The sequence below is a fragment of the Scardinius erythrophthalmus genome (genome assembly GCF_964197995.2).
Source record: "Scardinius erythrophthalmus genome assembly, chromosome: 21".
NCBI lineage: Eukaryota > Metazoa > Chordata > Actinopteri > Cypriniformes > Leuciscidae > Scardinius > Scardinius erythrophthalmus.
Genome location: NC_138241.1, coordinates 14,639,075 through 14,659,590, shown reverse-complemented (window position 1 = coordinate 14,659,590; position 20,516 = coordinate 14,639,075). Strand labels below are relative to the sequence as shown.

The 20,516-nt window shown below is 37.3% G+C and overlaps 1 protein-coding gene across 3 annotated transcripts in view; it reads left to right on the top strand.

Annotated features, from left to right (window-relative positions):
• The window catches only part of LOC308681723 (uncharacterized protein), a 188,134-nt gene extending 171,229 nt beyond the window's left edge, over positions 1 to 16,905 (top strand). For all 3 annotated transcript variants that reach the window (XM_081350827.1, XM_081350826.1, XM_081350825.1), the window contains 6 exons: positions 541 to 585; positions 1,040 to 1,192; positions 10,877 to 10,943; positions 11,505 to 11,648; positions 14,753 to 14,830; positions 16,662 to 16,905. In XM_081350827.1, the coding sequence (XP_081206953.1) occupies positions 541 to 585; positions 1,040 to 1,192; positions 10,877 to 10,943; positions 11,505 to 11,648; positions 14,753 to 14,830; positions 16,662 to 16,774 (600 nt within the window). In that variant the 3' untranslated portion in view covers positions 16,775 to 16,905. The remainder of the gene's footprint in view (positions 1 to 540; positions 586 to 1,039; positions 1,193 to 10,876; positions 10,944 to 11,504; positions 11,649 to 14,752; positions 14,831 to 16,661) is intronic.
• The last annotated feature ends 3,611 nt before the right edge of the window (positions 16,906 to 20,516 follow it).

The window sequence follows — 20,516 nt, the reverse complement described above, 5'->3', positions numbered from 1 at the left end:
CAGAAGAGATGGAGAGAGAGAGAGAGAGAGAGAGAGAGAGAGAGGAATAAGAGAATGAGAGATCCAGAGGTTCACGGCTTTGATGAGTTTGGAGAGAAAATGGTCATTTGTAAATCCAACGAGCTCTTTCACTCTACTTTCGACTGAATAGCTGGAAAAGTTGGGCCATTAAAGCAGCCAAATAATTTCATTCCGCTAATGCAGTTTGGGTGCAGTCTATGAAAAATAGTGCGGTTTAGCTATCTATATGTATGAGGGTTTACTTTGGGGACCAAAAAAAAGTGCCTAGACGTTTATTAAATCTGACAGAATCAAGTTTGGAGACTTTCTCAGATGGAAAACAAAATTGAGAAGCTAATTTTGTGTATGTATAATGTGTGTGTGTGTGTGTGTATGTGTGTGTGTGTGTGTGTGTGTGTGTGTGTGTGTGTGTGTGTGTGTGTTGGTGTGTATGTATGTACTGTATGTAAAATTAACCATCAGATTATTTTTATGTCCTGTGACACCTTTTCCCCCAAAATGTTTCTCACATTTTCACAGGGAGCCACAGGCAGACCTGGAGACAGAGGCACTAAAGGAGAACGGGTACGATTTTCGTATTTTGTTTTGATGGATCACATACAATATAAAAGTTTATCAGTGTGATCATTTGTGTGCCAAAATCCATTTTTATGTGTCAGACTACACCTGTTCAATGATGTTTTCAACTTCTGAATATATATTAATTAAACTTTTTGTTACCCAAGTCAAAATCACTGTAGTGTATTTGGAATCCATATCCAATGTGACAAGAAAACCATAAAACATAAAATATCACAAAAAAGAAAACATATCACTTATCAAAGTAAACACATTTAAAATGTATACCTCTATTAATGACTAAAAATCTCTAAGCTGCATGTAGATCCCCTTCTTTTCATCATGCATTGAATGTAATACAGCCAAAGTCTATTATCAGTTAAGGTGAAGGAAGCTCCCAATAGCCAGCTTGTGTTCTTTGTGTTGTGATGTTATTTATATTCTGGCTGTGGTTTTGCAGGGAGATCAGGGGATTTCAGGAGAGAGAGGAGTCCAGGGAGAAAGAGGGAAACCTGGAGACAGAGGGCCCATTGGTCCTCAGGGGCCGCCTGGTGAGAAAGGAGAACCAGGCTCACCTGGATCCTCAACTACACCGGGGACCGTCAATCTGTTGGTATGCGCAATATCCCACTGTTACAAGCCATCGAGACAGAATGTAGTATTTGTGCAATCAAAGTTTTAAAACACTTTCCATTTTGAAAGACTTCACTACACTTATGGAAAGATTTGAGGTTAGCTTTCTTTAGGACTCTGCTAATGCTGAGATATTTACACTACTATTCAAAGGTTCGGGGTCAGTAAGATTCTTTTATTTATTTATTTTCTGGTAGGGAAATAAACTGGTTATAAATTTGGTTATATTAAATATCTTTTTTATCTTATTTTACCCATAATTATGATAGTTGACTTGTAAATCTCGCATCTCACACACTTTACACCTCTGAACAGCTGCATAAAGACACACCTGCTTTGGATTGGAATCTTAAGATTGTTAAATACCCTTTTAAGTACACTTCGCAGCGCGCTTATGGTTGAATGGAACCATATACCCTTAAAAAAGGCACTATTTGAGGGAAAGCCATTTGAAGTGGTGTCTGAAACCATAGTGGACATACAGAGTGCCCTTCCAGCGCACTCAGTGTCCGAATTCACTCACTCGCTTTCATTCACTCCCTCAAGTGAACTATATTAGTGGAGTAATGTAGGGAATAGTAAATGAGGGGGCATGGGGGAGATTTCGGACACAACCATTCAAAATTGGGAACCTCTGTAATGTATTGTATATTTGCCAGCAAATGTAACATTTTAACTGCATATATAGTATATTTTAATATAATTTCCAAAGTGTCCATTGTTTCCTCTGGGAAATATTTGTTGATTTTGTTATTATTTACATTGGTATTTTAAAATGAATATTTACTGGCAAGTTAGGCTTCCTTAATATTAACAGTTTCATACATTATAAAAAATCATGATGAAAATGTGTGTATCAAATATGATAGAGCCGGTATTTGAAGTATATACTTTTTTTAATAATCATTTACATTTTTACATTAAAATGTAAATTATTTTAAAAAAGTATATATATAGAATTACTGTCTATCACAGGACTTTTATATGCGGATGTAGGCAGGGCCGCACCCACCATTGAGGTCCTCGAGGTCAGAACCTCGGTAATTTTTCGAAGTGCATATAAGCTGGGACCGAGATGGGTCTTGTGCATGCTGCCCACTTGGGTCCCACCTAGTACCAAGTGCCATCCTTTATGAAATCCATGTGGCCATTATGGAACCCGCGGACAATCCCATACAGAGCCCATTTTTCAGCCCATTTCAAACCCACATGGGCCCCACATACAAATGTCTACTGGGTTAAAGCTGGGACAGAGATGGGTCTTGTGCATTTTGCCCACTTGGGTCCCACCTAGTACCAAGTGCAATCCTACATGAAATCCATCTGGGCAATTAACATGGGGCCATTATGGAACCCGCGGACAATCCTACATGGGGCCCATTTTTCAGCCCATTTCATACCCATATGGGCCCCACATACAAATGTTGGCTGGGATGAAGGTTGTGATATTGATATTGCTATGATATTGCAATGATATTGTATATCACCACGATAACCGACTTCGTCTGAGCTGCTTTAGGGACCGTTCACATGTTTGCGCTCTCACGTTCGTTATTTTAAATGTAGATGCGCGAAAAGTGTGCCCAAATAGAGAGCGACGCCGTCACAACACTCGCTTGTTTTCCCAGGCAAGGTGAAAAAAAAATCAGATCAAAGTAGGCTTTAAGTCAAGTCAAGTCAAGTTTATTTATATAGCGCTTTTCACAACACAGGTTGTATCAAAGCAGCTTCACAGTAATAAATTAGAACAATACATCAATGTTTGTTTCTAGTGGAACGTCTACGTTTGGTAATGCTGATCAATAGTATCGTTGATTGATTAATTCAATTAAATATCCCCAAATATCCCCAACTGAGCAAGCCAAAGGCAACAGTGGCAAGGAACCGAAAAACTCCATCAGGTGACCTAATGGAGAAAAAAAAACCTTGGGAGAACCCGGGCTCAGTCGGGGGCCAGTTCTCCTCTGGCGTTTATGAACTAGAGGTCGGATTTAACTGTAGGATTAAAAGTATTATATGAATGCCTGGCTGAAGAGATGCGTCTTTAATCTAGTTTTAAACTGGGAGAGCGAGTCTGAGCAACGAACAGTATCCGGAAGACTATTCCAGAGTTTTGGTGCTAAATGTGAAAATGCTCTCCCTCCTTTGGTGGACCTAGATATCCTAGGTATGACCAAAAGCCTCGAATTTAGTGACCTTAAAGAGCGCGATGGATTATAGGGCGATAGAAGATCCGTTAAATAGACTGGAGCTAAGCCGTTTAGGGCTTTATAAGTCAGTAGCAATACCTTGTAATTAATACGGGACTTTATAGGTAACCAATGTAGAGATGATAAAATCGGTGTTATATGATCATATTTTCTTGATCTAGTTAGAACTCTAGCGGCGGCATTTTGGACTAACTGTAGCTTGTTTATTGAGGATGCAGGACAACCGGCTAATAACGCATTACAGTAATCTAGTCTCGAGGTCATGAATGCATGAACTAACTTTTCTGCATCAGAAACAGATCGTATATTATGTAGCTTAGCAATGTTTCTAAGGTGGAAAAAGGCTGTTCTTGTAACATATGAAATATGATTTTCAAAAGACAGGTTGCAGTCTAATATAACACCCAGGTCTTTTACTGTAGAGGATGAAGTAACAGGACATCCTACGATGTTAAAGTTGTATTGTGAGAGGTTTTGTGGGTGGTTTTTTGAACCGATAAGTAGTACCTCTGTCTTGTCTGGATTTAATAAAAGAAAATTATGCGTCATCCAATCTTTTATATCTTTAACACACTCTGTCAATTTGGATAATTTAGCGTTTTCATCTGGCCGTGATGAAATATAGATTTGAGTGTCATCAGCATAACAATGGAAACTAATTCCATGTTTCCTTATAATATTTCCAAGTGGCAGCATATATATTGAGAATAATAGAGGGCCTAACACAGATCCCTGCGGCACTCCATAGTTTACTGGAGTTATGATAGATTTTTCTCCATTTAAATAAACAAAATGGTAGCGGTCAGATAAATACGATCTAAACCAGCTTAATGCTTGTCCTTGAACACCAGTATAATTTTGTAGTCGATCTAAGAGTATTGTATGATCTATAGTATCGAACGCAGCACTAAGATCAAGTAAAACTAATATTGAGATACAGCCTTGGTCAGAAGCTAAAAGTAAATCATTTGTGATTTTAACGAGCGCAGTTTCAGTGCTATGATGCGGCCTGAACCCAGACTGAAACTTTTCATAGGTGTCATTTTCTTGTAAGAAAGAGCCCAGTTGAGCGGACACAACTTTTTCTAGTATTTTAGACATAAAAGGTAGATTTGAAATGGGTCTATAATTTACTAGATTATTCGGATCTAATTGTGGTTTCTTAATGAGAGGTTTTATAACTGCCAGTTTAAATGTTTTTGGAACATAACCTAAAGATAAAGACGAGTTAATAATATTGAGGAGAGGCTCTTCCACTACAGGTAACACTTCTTTCAATAGTTTAGTTGGTATAGGATCTAGTAAACATGTTGTTGTTTTAAATGAAGTAAAAAGTTTATTTAACTCTTTTTGTTCTATAGTTGTAAAGCACTGTAATTGTTCTTGCGGGGTGATAATTGAGGCTGAATTATAAGGCGCGATTGAGGATTGAACGTTTACAATTGTGGTCGCTTCAAGGATGTTAAGAGGCTAAAAGCAGGTTTAGTACTTGCCCCATTGAAGTCAACAGGGTGCAAATTGTAAAAATAGAATAACTCGGTGTAGGCAACACCGATTTTTGTCGTTGTTCTCTGTATTGACAGCACTCCAAATGTACAAAAAAATGAGCTCAATGTTAAAATTGACCAGAGTTCTCCTTTAAGTAATTTATTTTCCTTTGGTGGTACAGCCTGAGACATGCACAAGCCTTCTGCATTTTTCTTTTGCTTTTCCCTCCATTGTACCGAACCGTGATGTCTGAACCGAACCGTGACTTCTGTGTACCGTTCCACCCCTAATATATATATATATATATATATATATATATATATATATTTGTATTCATTTTATTTATTTTTAGAACATATTTTGTTGAAGGTTTCAATAGCGTGGTTAAAAAGAAATAATAATTAAAATTTGTTCCTATTATTTCATATATTCGTGTGTCAGGCTTTTGCAAGGTTAAAGAATTCACATCAGCAGAGATTTACAGCAATAAAGCAACAGCTAATCATTGGTTTGTGATGCGAGTTGACATTGAAGCAATTTGAAGTCACATCAGTGGTACTACATGAAAATACAATTTGACTCAAGACAAGTACATCCCATTTGAAAACAGATTTTCAGAAGCTGTGGTCAAATAAACTTTAGGGCCTTCAGCAGCACGAACACCCACTACAATCAACTGTGCTGCTACTCCATAACCTCCAGCAATAAACCCTGACAGTGACTGCACTCTCTTCTAGAGGTGGAGCACATCTTTGACCTCAGTAAAGCTCCGGTTGCTGGCTTTTCTCCCAATCTGCACCAGCCTCTTGGCCCCCATCCCGAATCCATAACCGCAGGGTCACCCCACGCTGTTCAGAGGGCAACCGTCATTGATTGCTTTGTTGTGCATAACACACGCGTGAACACTCCAGAATAAATAATTAGCAGCTCTGCATAACAATAATTACCCACACATGTTCACGAACCCATTAGCCTCTGAAAAGCGCAGGATGCAGCAAATAGCCGCCCGCTGCGATGCCTATATCCAACACTCAGACCCAATCAAACAAACTCACGGGAGGGAATCTTTAGGAGTGTATAGTGTGTGTGGCGGGGGTGGAAGGATATAGTAGCATCAGGAGCTCTGCTCAACTCCATCTCTGGAAACCACACACACACAGAGCAACAAACATTAATGTTCTTTGAAGGAGAGCTATTGTTATGGCAAGGTTGTGAGGGTTTTAAAGGAGAAGTTCTGTAACTGTTATTATTTTTCCAATCCTCATGTTGTTCCAAATCTTGCTTTTTTATATAATGAAAATGAATGAGAACAAGAACTGTAAAGCTTAAAAAAAGACTCAAAAGCAATAAAACTGGCAAAAGAAAGAGTGCTGAACTTGTACGCTATTATTAAAAAGTTTGTGGTCAGTAAGATATATATTTTTAAAGAAATGAATACTTTTATTCAGAAAAAAACCCTTATCAAAAGCGACTGAAGACATTTATAATGTTACAAAAGATTTATATTTCAAATAAATGCTGTGCTTTTGAAATTTCAGTAGCACTTTACAATAAGGTCTCATTTTTTAACATTAGTTAATATATTAACTAACATGACCTAACAGTGAGCAATACATTAGTTACAGTATTTATTAGTCTTTGTTAATGTTAGTTAATAAAAATACAGCTGTTTAATCAAATGTGAAATTAATAGAATTGAATCAAATGTGAATCAAATGTTTCAACATTGATTATCATATGAACATTTCTTGAGCAGAAAATTAGAATTTAGAAACTTATAACAATTAGATATTAGAATGATTTCTGAAGGATCATGTGACACTGAAGACTGAAGTAATTTAGCTTTGCCATCACAGGAATGAATTACATTTTAGTGTATTAAGATAGAAAATAGTTAATTTACAACATTGCTCTTTTTGCTGTAGTTATGATCAAATAAATGCAGGCTTAGTGAGCATAAGAGACAAAAATCTTACCAACCCCAAACGTATGTGAGGAACACAATAAAGTTTGAGTCATGAATTGTTTTATGATCTGAATAAACTGAATTAAAAGATTTTTCTTTTTCTTCATGAATCAAACATCACAACTTCCTCTTGAAATCCTTTGAGCGTGCCAAGACGAGCAGTGCGGATATAAAGTTTTCTTTTTTTTTCCGTGAATAACACCTTTGATTATGTTTGCAAAAAGAAAATTCACCAGAACCCTCTCAAAGCAATCATTAATACTTTTTTTCCCCCAAGGTCAAATGCATGAAATCAATGATCTAATCATTTTTTAATTTTTTTTACGTTTAGTGCTTTATTGCTACCAACCTTGTAAAATTGCCCTTCCTTGACACTGTCTGCAAATACTTTCTTGTGGAAGTCAAAACGATGCATGACGCTTATGTTATAATGTATGGAAGAAAAAAAAAATCCTAGCTTTTGTGTGTGCCAGGACTGTGGTAGCATCTCTTCTTTTCTATGCTGTGGTATGTTGGGGTAGTGGGATTTCTGAGATAGAGAAAAAAAAAGACTCCTCAAAATGATTAGGAAGGCTTGTTCAGTACTGAGGTGCTCTCTGCCCTCTGTAGATGTAATTGGGAAAGAAAGGATGGTGAGAAAGTTGTCTTCCATCATGAATCCTAAATCTCACCCCCTCCATGAAACTGGCTCATTTAGCAATAGACTTTTATCCATGTTGCTCAAAAGAGATATTGTGGGCCCTGTTTTAACGATCTAAGTGCATGGTCTAAAGTGCACGGCGCAAGTGCACTCAGTTTGACCATGGGAAAAATGGTTGGCGCACCCGGCGCATGGTCTAAAAGGGTTGTCCCTATTCTCTTAATAAGTAATGGGTGTGTTATGGGTGTAACGTGCAATAAACCAATCAGAGTTTCTTTTCCCATTCCCTTTAAAACCAGTTGCGCTCACGCCATGGCGGATTAGTATTTCATGGCGGAATTTGCAAGCGAAAAAATTGAACGCTTCAGAGGAAACGGATCTGGTCGCGCACGAGGTTAAAGCGAGCTATAATGCTATGTATTTCACTACTGTCACATATGTGACACCTAGATGAACAATGTACAGTTGTTTTATGACTGTAAGTCATTGTCTTCAAATCCTATTGAGCTTTAAATATGGTCATATTCTGTATATGATCCCATACAGTAGTGCAATACATAGCAATATTTGCATATGATTTAACAGTTTGTCATAAATATCAAAAATCTAAAAGGTGTGCATCATACCTGACACCTAGATGAACAATGTACAGTTGTTTTATGACTGTAAGTCATTGTCTTCAAATGATATTGAGCTATTAAAGGTGTGCATTATACACTCACCTAAAGGATTATTAGGAACACCTGTTCAATTTCTCATTAATGCAATTATCTAATCACATGGCAGTTGCTTCAATGCATTAAGGGGTGTGGTCCTGGTCAAGACAATCTCCTGAACTCCAAACTGAATGTCAGAATGGGAAAGAAAGGTGATTTAAGCAATTTTGAGTGTGGCATGGTTGTTGGTGCCAGACGGGCCGGTCTGTATTTCAGAGTATTTCACAATCTGCTCAGTTACTGGGATTTTCACGCACAACCATTTCTAGGGTTTACAAAGAATGGTGTGAAAAGGGAAAAACATCCAGTATGCGGCAGTCCTGTGGGTGAAAATGCCTCGTTGATGCTAGAGGTCAGAGGAGAATGGGCCGACTGATTCAAGCTTATAGAAGAGCACCTTTGACTGAAATAACCACTCGTTACAACCGAGGTATGCAGCAAAGCATTTGTGAAGCCACAACACGCACAACCTTGAGGCGGATGGGCTACAACAGCAGAAGACCCCACCGGGTACCACTCATCTCCACTACAAATAGGAAAAAGAGGCTACAATTTGCACGAGCTCACCAAAATTGGACAGTTGAAGACTGGAAAAATGTTGCCTAGTCTAATAAGTCTCGATTTCTGTTGAGACATTCAGATGGTAGAGTCAGAATTTGGCGTAAACAGAATGAGAACATGGATCCATCATGCCTTGTTACCACTGTGCAGGCTGGTGGTGGTGGTGTAATGGTGTGGGGGATGTTTTCTTGGCACACTTTAGGCCCCTTAGTGCCAATTGGGCATCGTTTAAATGCCACGGCCTACCTGAGCATTTTTTCTGACCATGTCCATCCCTTTATGACCACCATGTACCCATTCTCTGATGGCTACTTCCAGCAGGATAATGCACCATGTCACAAAGCTTGAATCATTTCAAATTGGTTTCTTGAACATGACAATGAGTTTACTGTACTAAAATGGCCCCCACAGTCACCACATCTCAACCCAATAGAGCATCTTTGGGATGAGGTGGAACGGGAGCTTCGTGCCCTGGATGTGCATCCCACAAATCTCCAACTGCAAGATGCTATCCTATCAATATGGGCCAACATTTCTAAAGAATGCTTTCAGCACCTTGTTGAATCAATGCCACGTAGAATTAAGGCAGTTCTGAAGGCGAAAGGGGGTCAAACACAGTATTAGTATGGTGTTCCTAATAATCCTTTAGGTGAGTGTACATGAGACCTGGGTGAACAATGTACAGTTGGTTTTATGACTGTAAGTCATTGTCTTCAAATGCTATTGAAGTTAGAAACGTTTATGCCAATGTCGTATGCATGTAATTTTAAGACGGTCCCTAAATATGCGAATATTGAACGTCCAACGTCAAACCAACTTCATGCCAGTGCAAAAGTGCGACAAAAAAGCCCATCCAATTTAAGAATGCCAAAGACCGCACTATATCTTTATATGACATTCCTAATTTAAAGTAAAATGTTATTTCTTCTGTCATCTCCATCTCTGCTGTAGCCCAGTCAATGCTATGGCACGGTTACAGTATTGGCCGCTGTGGCTCCCTCAACATAACTCGTGGCCACGACAAATACAGTAGATGTCGTTCTCTCAAAATATGAAGTCGTGGCCACGAGAAAAATATATCGTTCCCTCAACATATGATCTCGAGGCTACGACTTATAATCATGTTCCCACGACTTAATATGACGTTCCCACAAGATATTATGACGTTCCCACAAGTTTGTGGCCACGACGAAAATAAGTGAACCGAACATGTCCCCTCCCGGTCACCCTAAACTTTAGACCAGGTTTCAGTTGTTTAAAGGCGCAGTCTATTTCAGTTGCCTCAAAATAGCAACTCGCCAACAATGCGCCTGAACACATCTTTCAGACCAGCTCGTTTTCAGATGGGTGCAAACGCATTTGCTTTTCAAACAACATGGCGCAGGATGGGAAAATGAAAACTGCGTCGGGCTGAAACTAGCAAAAAACACTAGCGTAGCGCCTGGCGCCGCATTGCGGGTAAATGATAAGGCCCATAGAAACTGTTTAATCAAAGTTGATCATGATTTATTGCGTACTGTGCTGTTGTGTCAAACATGTGTTTGGTTGGTGTAAATGTTTTTGTTTATCTTTATGTATTAAACTTGTAGTATGTGTTGCTGCTGTGACATGAGTCAAATGTTGAAGCCCTGACACAAGTCATGTTAAAGGGTAAAGGGTTTTTAGACTGATCGCTGAGATTTTCAACCGCCTGAAAGTGCATTAGCGTTCAGGTTGTGCTCGCGCAGCCCGAGGCACTGAGTGTCGCAGGGACCTCTGAGCGTTTGACTGAACGGCCTTGAACTGGGAAAGGTATGTTTTTGATTAGATGGAAGAGATTTTTTTTCCTACGAGATTTTCTTCAAAATTCAGGCCTTCTCCCGTGTAGAGCAGTGATCATGAATGGCGGGATGCTTTGAGGAGAGATGGTGATTACGCCATTATGTGTCATCCATCCCTTCGCCTCTGAGAACATTTCTCAGCATGAATAAAACATGAATCACTGCCATTTTGAAGGTGCACTTTTTTAATCTGCAAATCATGTTGTGCTGATGTTTGTTTTCCCTCTGTGTCTTCTTTTTTCCACTTTCATTTCTGTTTTCAGGGAGATAGAGCTGCCTTGGAGGAAATTAAAACATTCATCCGAAATGAAGTATTGCGTGTATTTGAAGGTACATCATCTGCCACCACTGAGGTGTTTTCACCAGTAGATGAGGGTTTCGGTTCTTTTCATGTATGTTTGTGACAAAACTTTGTTAAGACATTTAAAAGGCACTTGTCAACATTAACAATACTGCAAATGAGCTTTTTACCAGATGGCCCTCAAAAACGAGAAAATTCAGCTTTGCCATCACAGGAATAAATTGCATTTTAAAATATGTTCAAATAGAAAATGGTTGTTTATAATAGTAATAATATCACTGTTTTTACTGTATTTTTTGATCAAATAAATGCAGACTTGGTGAGCATAAAAGACATTAAGAGTACTGCAAATGAGCAGTACATTTATTATAATTTTCTATTCCATATTGTTTATTCCATTTATTTTCAATTAAATCATTTTTAATTTTATATTTATTACATTTTTTATTTGATTTGATTTGATTTGAGAGACAATTTGACATTTTGTTAGCTGACAAAAACCATGACTTTAAGATATATGATGTATAATATAATATAATATAATTTTATATAATATAATATGGAATCTTAATTCTGCTTTTTTTTTTCAGAGAGGTTTTCAGACAGTTACTCTTCGCTGCAGAAGACACCAGCAGCTATATTAGCCGCTCAGGCTCGACAAGGCCCTCCGGGGCCACCGGGTAATGATGGCTCCCCAGGACCCCCCGGAGAGCCAGGACCTCCAGGCTCCCAAGGTAGGAGCCAAAACCCAAAAGACTAAACATATTATGGACCTCTTTACGCTGCTCCTACGATGATCTTGGCTCACACAAAAACACAGATGCGCAAGACCATGATTTATTTATATGACTCATCCGTTTCCCCAGTATTAAGCTAAGTTTTTTTGCTTGCTTCTCAAGGATTCCAGGTTTTTTCTCTCTCTATCTCTCTCTTGGTGTAAAAGTGTGTTTATGTGTATGTATTGTATTAGGATTTACTGTGTCGGCTGCTCCTCAGATGATTGATTGAGTTACGATGAACTAAGCGGGTCGAGGTCATGTTGCTGTTTTGGCCAAGTCAAGCTTTGAACCTCAAGTTTTGATCAAAAAAAACAACAGTAAACCAACAGTATCTAGCTCAGAAGACTAGAAAATGAGCAAGACGGTAATGTCCTTCCTACACGCCATGCAAAAAAAAATGGCCGTTGATTGGAATATTATGCATGAGGGCTTCACAAGAATCTTTCCGGCTACGTCAGAGAAGAAAGAAGGCAGATAGCTGCATGACAAAGTGGCTTATGGTGCCGAGAGCCCTGCGGGACATATGAAGACGGATGAAGAACCGGCCCAGAATAGGTGAATGTAATATCGCCCTGGACAGACTTGTGAGAGCAAGAAAGATAAAGAGAAGTGAGCGGATGGAAAAAAAGCCACGCAATATCTCACTTTGTTGGATTAAACTCCGCAAAAAAAAACGAAGGGAAGTGAGGAAAATAAGCAATTCTGAACATTCATCAAACACTGGCAACTAATGTCCTTCTCCTCTAGGGTTTCTCATTGATAATGACTTGCAGTTCCCGATCCTGTCTGAGTTCCTATGGACCCTTAACCATTAGGACATGATGCTTTTCAAGATATTAAACTATATGGTGTACATTTGAACTTCTAATAATTGATGTCCATGCAAAGAAAATGCATACTTTGGGCTGTGCTGAGTGCGTATACACATCTGTGAAGATTGTATTATTTATATATAGATTGTGTTGATGCATTTACATGAGCGGAGGAAGCTCTGAAATGCTCATTTCTATCACTTTAATATGTATTTGTGTTGTGTGGCACATTTAACTATGGATTGTGCTTTTGGAGAATGTTGGAGAGAAATGTTTCTCTGCAGGCACAAGGAAAACAGGGATTTTAACCCTGGTAAATCTTCTTTTTTTTCTTTTTTTTTTTGGTCAGATGTTGACGTCCACCTCAGTGTGGCTTGACAATGTTTGCGGGTAATATTTCCTCATTATTCCTCGTCATCCTCCGCTGGAGTCTGTCCTCCTTTCGAATCCTCAATTTGGCCACTTTTTTTTTTCATGTGATATGCTCAAATATATCACTATGAAGACAAATATCTCTGCGATCTTGGATGCTCTACACGTCCGAGTCACATTAATTCCACTCAGGGTCAGTTTTCTCGCCAGTTAAACTAAAGAGAATCTGCAACATTAATACGTCTTTGTAGGCGTTGCTCAAGAACGCCTCCAAATGCTGGTGTTGAATTGAAATGCTTATGCTTTTTTATGTCATTTTTGTGCCTTTTTTGGATGCCGTTTAACTTTTACTTATTTATATTTATTTCAAATATATTCTTAAAATGCATATTGTTTCTTAAAATGCACATGAACCACGTATATATGGTTCATGCGATTTGAGAGTCGTATAACATCATAACCTCTAAAACTACTTATGCAACTGTTTTACAAAGCTCAAGTGTAATCAGCCATGCTTTTGTATAACAGATTTTTTTGGGATAACAATTTTTAATCCCTTTGTAACATTATTATTATTAATTTTTTTTGTTTTCATTTAAAGGGTGATGAAAACCTCTAACTTGGTTTCATTAAAATGTATCTAATTGATATTTCACGCTGTATTACCCTGCATGCCAAGAACATACCCGATTATACTTAATGCTGAGTGAGCAGTTATTATGTGAATAATGTTCCAGGATTTTTGATAATCTCAATGCAACATTTTTTTTTAACTGACTGGTGGTTTATATGAGCAAATTTCATGGAAATACAATGCCATTTAATGTTGAATTAAATGTAAAGACATTTCTATAATGTTTTCGTTCTCATTTGTATATCTCCATAAGGCTTAGACTTTTTTTTTCTGAGTATGAAAAATGATTTTAAATGTAAGATCTTAGCAGGGCAAGTATTGTATTGCAGCTCCCCCTGCCTTATATTTGTGCAGTATGAACTCCCTCCTCGAGCAGGAGTTTGTATTGCAGTTGTTGTGAGGAAGCCGTGATGTGATGCCACAGGTAGAGTCACGTCCTTCATTGGAATGCCATTGCATTGGATGAATGCATCTGAAGGTGTCAACCCACTTTAGTTAGTTAGTTAGATAGTTAATGTGTTTGCTTGTGTAAATTAGTACCGGTCACACTGACGATCACTGCATTATTTGGCATCTCTTGGGTATTTTCTTTATTAACACCTACTGTGTTTCTCTTTCTGGCTTGGCGGCCTTAAAGGAAACGCATTACTATTGCATGTGTGTTTTGACTGGAGGCAGTTTTCTGCATGCTATTAGAAGATGATCTTACGAATGGTTTCTTACTGAGTGTGTGAAAACAAAACTAAAAGATCAGCATCAGCTAATGCATTTTGTTTGTTCGTTCCGCCTGCCCCGCTGTGTGTGACATGCCGTCCAGCACTGTCAGCGTTTGTGGTGCTCTTTAAATACTTTGAAAGCGTGTTTCTGATAGATGGATTTGTCATTACTCTTGAAGGGCTTAGAAAACTGGATGAGAATAGTTGTGTAATACAAAAAATTTGGACAGGGTTTTATGTACCGTTTCCGGCTGTTTCCAACTAACTTTGTTTTTAAGGATGCACTTCTATGGAAATGTACAGTCTGCGATTATCTGAATCTAGAACAGAATTGTTTGGATGTTATGTCTCAGCTAAACCAAGATCCGTCAATGCTTTTTCAAAGATAGTAAAGATGGAATACAGTGAAAAGGATTATAATAAAATCATCACATGACCATTACTCCCCCCTGTTTAGATATATAAAGACTAAATATATGTATTCTACATCTGACATTTGGGTTTTTGTGTGTTTTACCCCTGCAGGGTATCGAGGGCAGAAAGGAGAACGAGGTCAAATGGGTTTGGGAATTCCAGGAGCTTCAGGCCCAACTGGCCCACCAGGTACAAAAATTACTGTTTTTTTTTATATATATATATATATATATATATATATATATAAAATAAATTTTACTTTTTATATTAAATTACTTTGTTTTTACAGAAATAAAAAATATTGTTCAGCAAGAACACATTAAGTTGATCAAAAATGATAGTAAAAATATATAATATTATAAAAATAATGATATTTCAACACTGTAAAAAAATTCTAAACTCCCCAACTCACAATCTTCTGGTCACATCTCCAAGTGAAATTCTGTAAATTATAAAATTACATTTACAGAATTTCACTTGGACCAATTGAATAATTTAGATGTGACCAGTCACTAGAAAATTTTGAGTTGGGGAGGTTAGAAATGTTTAACAGTGAAGTAATTGATGTTCTTTTCAGCTTTCTATTCATCCAAAAATCCAGAAAAATGTAAATGTAAAATTTAAATTTATCACAATTTCCACAAAAATATGAATGACCTGTACTAAGAAACTTGAGCAGTAAATCAGCATATTAGAATGATTACTGAAGGATCACGTGACACTGAAGACTAGAGTAATGATGCTGAAAATTCAGCTTTGCATCACTGGAATAAATTACATTTTAAAATATATTTAAATAGAAAACAGCTATTTAAAATAGGAATAATATTTCACAATATTACTGTTTTTACTGTATTTTTGAACCAATAAATGCAGCCTTGATGAGCAAAGGAGACTCCTTTTAAAAACATAAAAACAATCTTACTGACCCCACACTTTTGAACTTGAGTGCAAGTCCTTTGTATTTCAATTCAATTCAATTCAAATGTATTTGTATAGCGCTTTTCACAATACATATTGTTTCAAAACAGCTATACAGAAAGTGCATTTCAGAAATGTACATAGAAAAATACAGTTAGTTAATCATGTATTAATTTAGTGCATAACATATCGCCAGCGTCGAGTCGTCTCTTCATTTCTTCATTCTCTTGTATTTCAGCTCTAGACATTTCAGAATGTTTTTTTCCAATAGGCTTCCATAAGAGCATTAGCTTAAACACGCTTTAATCTTTGTTTTTACAAAATGAGGGATAAATTGAATTATTTTCTTTGGTAATTGACCACATGCATCAGATACTGCAAATGGACCTCGCAATGTATTTAACCCAGAACATTCCTTAAATGCATGAGCCGTGACGCTACGTAATGAGTAGAGATAATTAAAAAAACAAATGATCTTGTTTTTGATTATCACTTTTAAGAGTGAGAGGTACATTATCTCTTACATAACAGTTGTTTTTTGAGTTGTAAGGATGGACAAGCTAGATCAAACTCTGTCATGTAGAACAATAGAAACGTTGCTTTGTGTTTTTGCTGGGGTCCAGAAAGTCCCTCGTTGCTAGAAAATACATTTCCCTGATGGCCGTACTTTACACTTTTAACGCTCTTGACATCTGCAACACCCAGATAGCAGCAATTGTTTAAATTGGTGCTTTAATGTTTAACTTTTTAAAAGCTCGGGCAGATAATGGCTCTAAGCTAAACTAATGACTATGGCATTCTTTAATGAACGGCTCTTTTATCGAGGTACAAAGAGCTCGCTGATTGTTCTTCAAGTGAAAAAATACAAAGGAGACTTCTAACTGTGGCTTCTTTATAATTACACGGCACACCGTTATCATTGTGTGCTGTGATTTCCCTCTTCTTTCCCTCCGCTGTTAAAGGGTAACAAGCCCATGAAAAGAAATTTTATTGTGTTTATATTGTGAAATATTCTGTTGTGACCACTCTATGCTAAATCAACAACACTCCAGCAACATAGCGATGGATTTCACACAGGCATTTCTTGATTTGTCTACAGGTTCACCAGGAGTGGGATTCCAGGGGCCTTCAGGTCCCCCGGGGCCCCAAGGTCCACAGGGAAGATGTAACCCCAGTGACTGCTTCCATCCTCACGCCAGACGGGATGGGTAGAATCCCACGCATCCTCATCAAACCTGATAAGATCCTGGAAACCAATGAACCAGCTCATCTACATAAGCTTCAAATCCTATTAAAAACAAATGTAGGATCCCTGCTGGAGGAGAAGACTCGAGCAAACTTCACCCCCGTAGAGCAGCCATTGACTGGTGATGTCATTTCATTTCATCATTTATCTCCGTTTCATTTCCTATATTTGTGACCAATGCATTTACTCATTTCCCATGTTTTGTCGGTATGGTGTGAGAATTCAAGTCCCGTCGTTACACTAATCGCAATGGACAGGTTTATCTGAGGCGGTGAATGCAGGTGAAATGAGAATCTTACGTGCATTTGCTTATTTTCTTCAGGCTGATGTGAAAGTCTAGTTTTAATTAAATTGTGATGGCGCTATGCAATCTAATATAGAACATATGATAACAAACATTAAGTTAATGTAAATAACAGGCATTTTAACTGTCTTTCAAACATTTAATTATGTTTTTTTTTGGGGGGGGGGGGGGGGGGGGGCTTTTAAAGAAGTGTATTTTCCAGCCCTGCTTGTGAAGGGAGTTAGTGTCATGTTTATCACCTCAGATGCACTGATGTTACATACAATAATTAAACAGTAAATAAATCATAAAATAACTTAATATATAAATAAGTATTTTTTATATATCCGTTTATTATTTTGTAGTATTTATTTATTATTTTATTTAATAATCACAAATAAATGTATTAAAAAAGTGATTTAAATCGGAAAATGAACATGGACAGAATATCTCATATCATTTCTTGTTAATTTTTAATTAGATTTTGAATCCCAGACCTTCAATGTGGCATCAGGCTTTTATGTTCTTTTCTCTCTTTCATTTTTGACCAAACACAGCAAAGATAAGAGATTAGAGAAATAACACTAGTGATCTCTCTGTGTTGGCCAGTGCTGGTGAGGTGAAAACTGCTCATGACATTTATACGCTTTAATTGTTTACAGGGAAATAAGCGCTGTTCCTTTTTTTTTTTTTTTTTTTTGACCGTTTAAACACCCTTATACCGGTGTTGTATGTATATTTTGTTCTGTACTCGGTTTGTTATTTTCCAAAGAAAAGATGTGGAGTGCTTTTAAATATATTTATCTTTGCATTTGAATTTATTTATCTCTCATTTCTTTTGCTTTGTATGGAAAGCGTCCTTCCATGTTACTTGAATATTTTTATAAGACATTTGTCAATTTCATGTTCACAGTTTAACATATGACAAACCTTTTAACATCAAACTTTGTACATTTTTCTTTTCATGGGCAGCGATGTGTCTTGACCGTGTTTCTGTGTAATTTAGTTGTATAATTTTGCAAGGATTGTAGTCCAGGGTGAATTATTTATTTATTTGATAGATATCATTAATATGGTGATCCAGAATCAGTAAGGTAAGATAACTGAAGGCGCATTCGAGTCGAGTCATTGAACAGAGCATGTGAGCGACGCTCAATATTCTGCTCAATCGATCCCGCCCAACATGGGAACGAATCCCGCACGACAAGCGCGCAGTATTTTGTTTTTGAACGTTTTTACGGTAGCTCTGTATATTTATATGACATTGCTGTGGAAAAGTAATTAGCTAGTGAAGTGGATTTACTTATTGTAGAGTTAATGACTGTTATCATGAGCATTGTAATGTTTGAATCAGATGTCATAACAAATGTCATTAGACCGGGAAGATTTTTAAATCGAGCAGTTCTTTCATGAATCCGTAAGATCTTACCTTCATGCTGTGGAAATACTAACCGGAAGAAGTCCGAACACAACGAGAGCAATGCTGAAAAGGGGCGGAGCTACATAAGGTTTATACTACAGGGCTGTTGAATCTGATTGGTCGACGAACGTGGGTGTGCAATTATTTTCAGGGAAACGCACTGCTAAAGTAGTTCCAGGCAGGTCTTGACCGCATTACAGTTCCATATCACTCCGCCAAATGCTTTCAGTTATTTCAAAGGTACTTACAGACTACAACAGCAAAAGAACCAAAACCCACAGTGACACTGACCGAGCAAATAAATATAGTAAACAATAGGTTAAAAACGACAAATTATTTCCATGTTTTTTGCCACAAAATTACGTTTTATTATAATAAAAGAAAATATAATGCGAGCAGCGTAAAAGTTTTTGCCACAAACACAACTCCAGCATTCGTGAGACAGCTTTTCACCTCGACGAGAAATATCGTCACGTTAATATCGCGAGATCTCGTCACACCCCTAATATTTACATCTTCATCTAAACACCGCTCACGTTTGTTTGGAAGCTCGTTTCCACCACGGAATAAAAAATAAAAAATGTCATTGTGAGTTGTTTTTTTTCTCACAATATTTTTTTTTGCTATTGCGAGTTTATATCTCACAGTTCTGACTTTGACACACAATTGAGAGTTTATATCTCACAGTTCTGACTTTATGACACACAATTGAGAGTTTAAATCTCACAATTCTGAGAAAAGAAGTTGCAAAAGAGAATTGCAAGGTATAAAACTCGCAATAGCAAGAAGTCAATTACGAGTTTATATTTTGCAATTCTGATTTTGTAACTCGCAATTGCAGGGGATTTTCTCGCAATTGCAATTTACAACACAATAGAGAGTTTAAATCTCACAATTCTGAGAAAAGAATTCAGAATTGCAAGATATAAACTCGCAATTGCAAGAAAGTCAATTGGAGTTTATATCTTGCAATTCTGACGTTATAACTCGCAACTGCAAAATTATATCTCGCAATTCTGAGAAAGAAGTCAGAATTGTTAGATTTAAACTCGCCATTGCGAGAAAAAAGTCAGCAAAACCTTTTATATTTTATATTCAGTGGCGGAAACAAGCTTCCATACAAGCGTGAGCAGTGTTTAGATGAATATAAACATTAGGGGTGAGATCTCACGATATTAACGTTTTTTTTTTTTTTCGTGGCGGAAAAAAGGGATGTTCGCTAACAGTTTCGAAGGTATTTGTTTTGTTTTTTACCCCTAAACAATGAACGAAAAAAGAACTTCGCTGTTAGTATATCACAAAATGATTCTTTGCTAACTCAGTTTCTCCACTCTCCCTTTTAATTTCCTCTCATTTTTTCTTAACTACTGTGCGTTGAGTTATGTATAAGCTTCATTAAAACAATATTTGAACTCATTAACCTTAGACCTATTTCACGTATCCTCAAACCAGCATGTCAGTAAGGGATTTCTGGGTTTATTGAGCGGCCCTGAGCGGAATCTTATTACATAGCGCTCTGCTCACATGCTCTGTCACTGAATCTTTTGACTTCACACATCTGCACATCTGCTTCTGTTCAGAAGATGAAAGTATACTGGAGTCACGTGGGTGGATGACAGTTTTGTGACGTTCTGCTTTTGCTGTGTTTGTGCTGCTTTTTTCCCGTCCCATCTTACTTTTCCTAGTCCTCCATTACATCTTTCTTTACGTTTGACAAAGCAAACCCTTATTAGGTTTTTGCTGTTTTACTGTTTTAATTTGATGCTTTTTTATATATAAATGTAATGTACCAGATTACCTCTGCTGAGAGTTCAAATATTGATGGATCAGGTCATAAGGCTCTTTTTGTTAGAGATCAGTGAACTGCTTGTCTGAAATCCTTCCAAGTAAGCATCTCAGAATTCATTTTTACCTTTAATAGTACAGTTGTTTTGTCAATTTTATTTATCATAAAAAACATATTTGCATTGTTTTTCAGTCAACCCACAGATGTTTAGTTTACAGA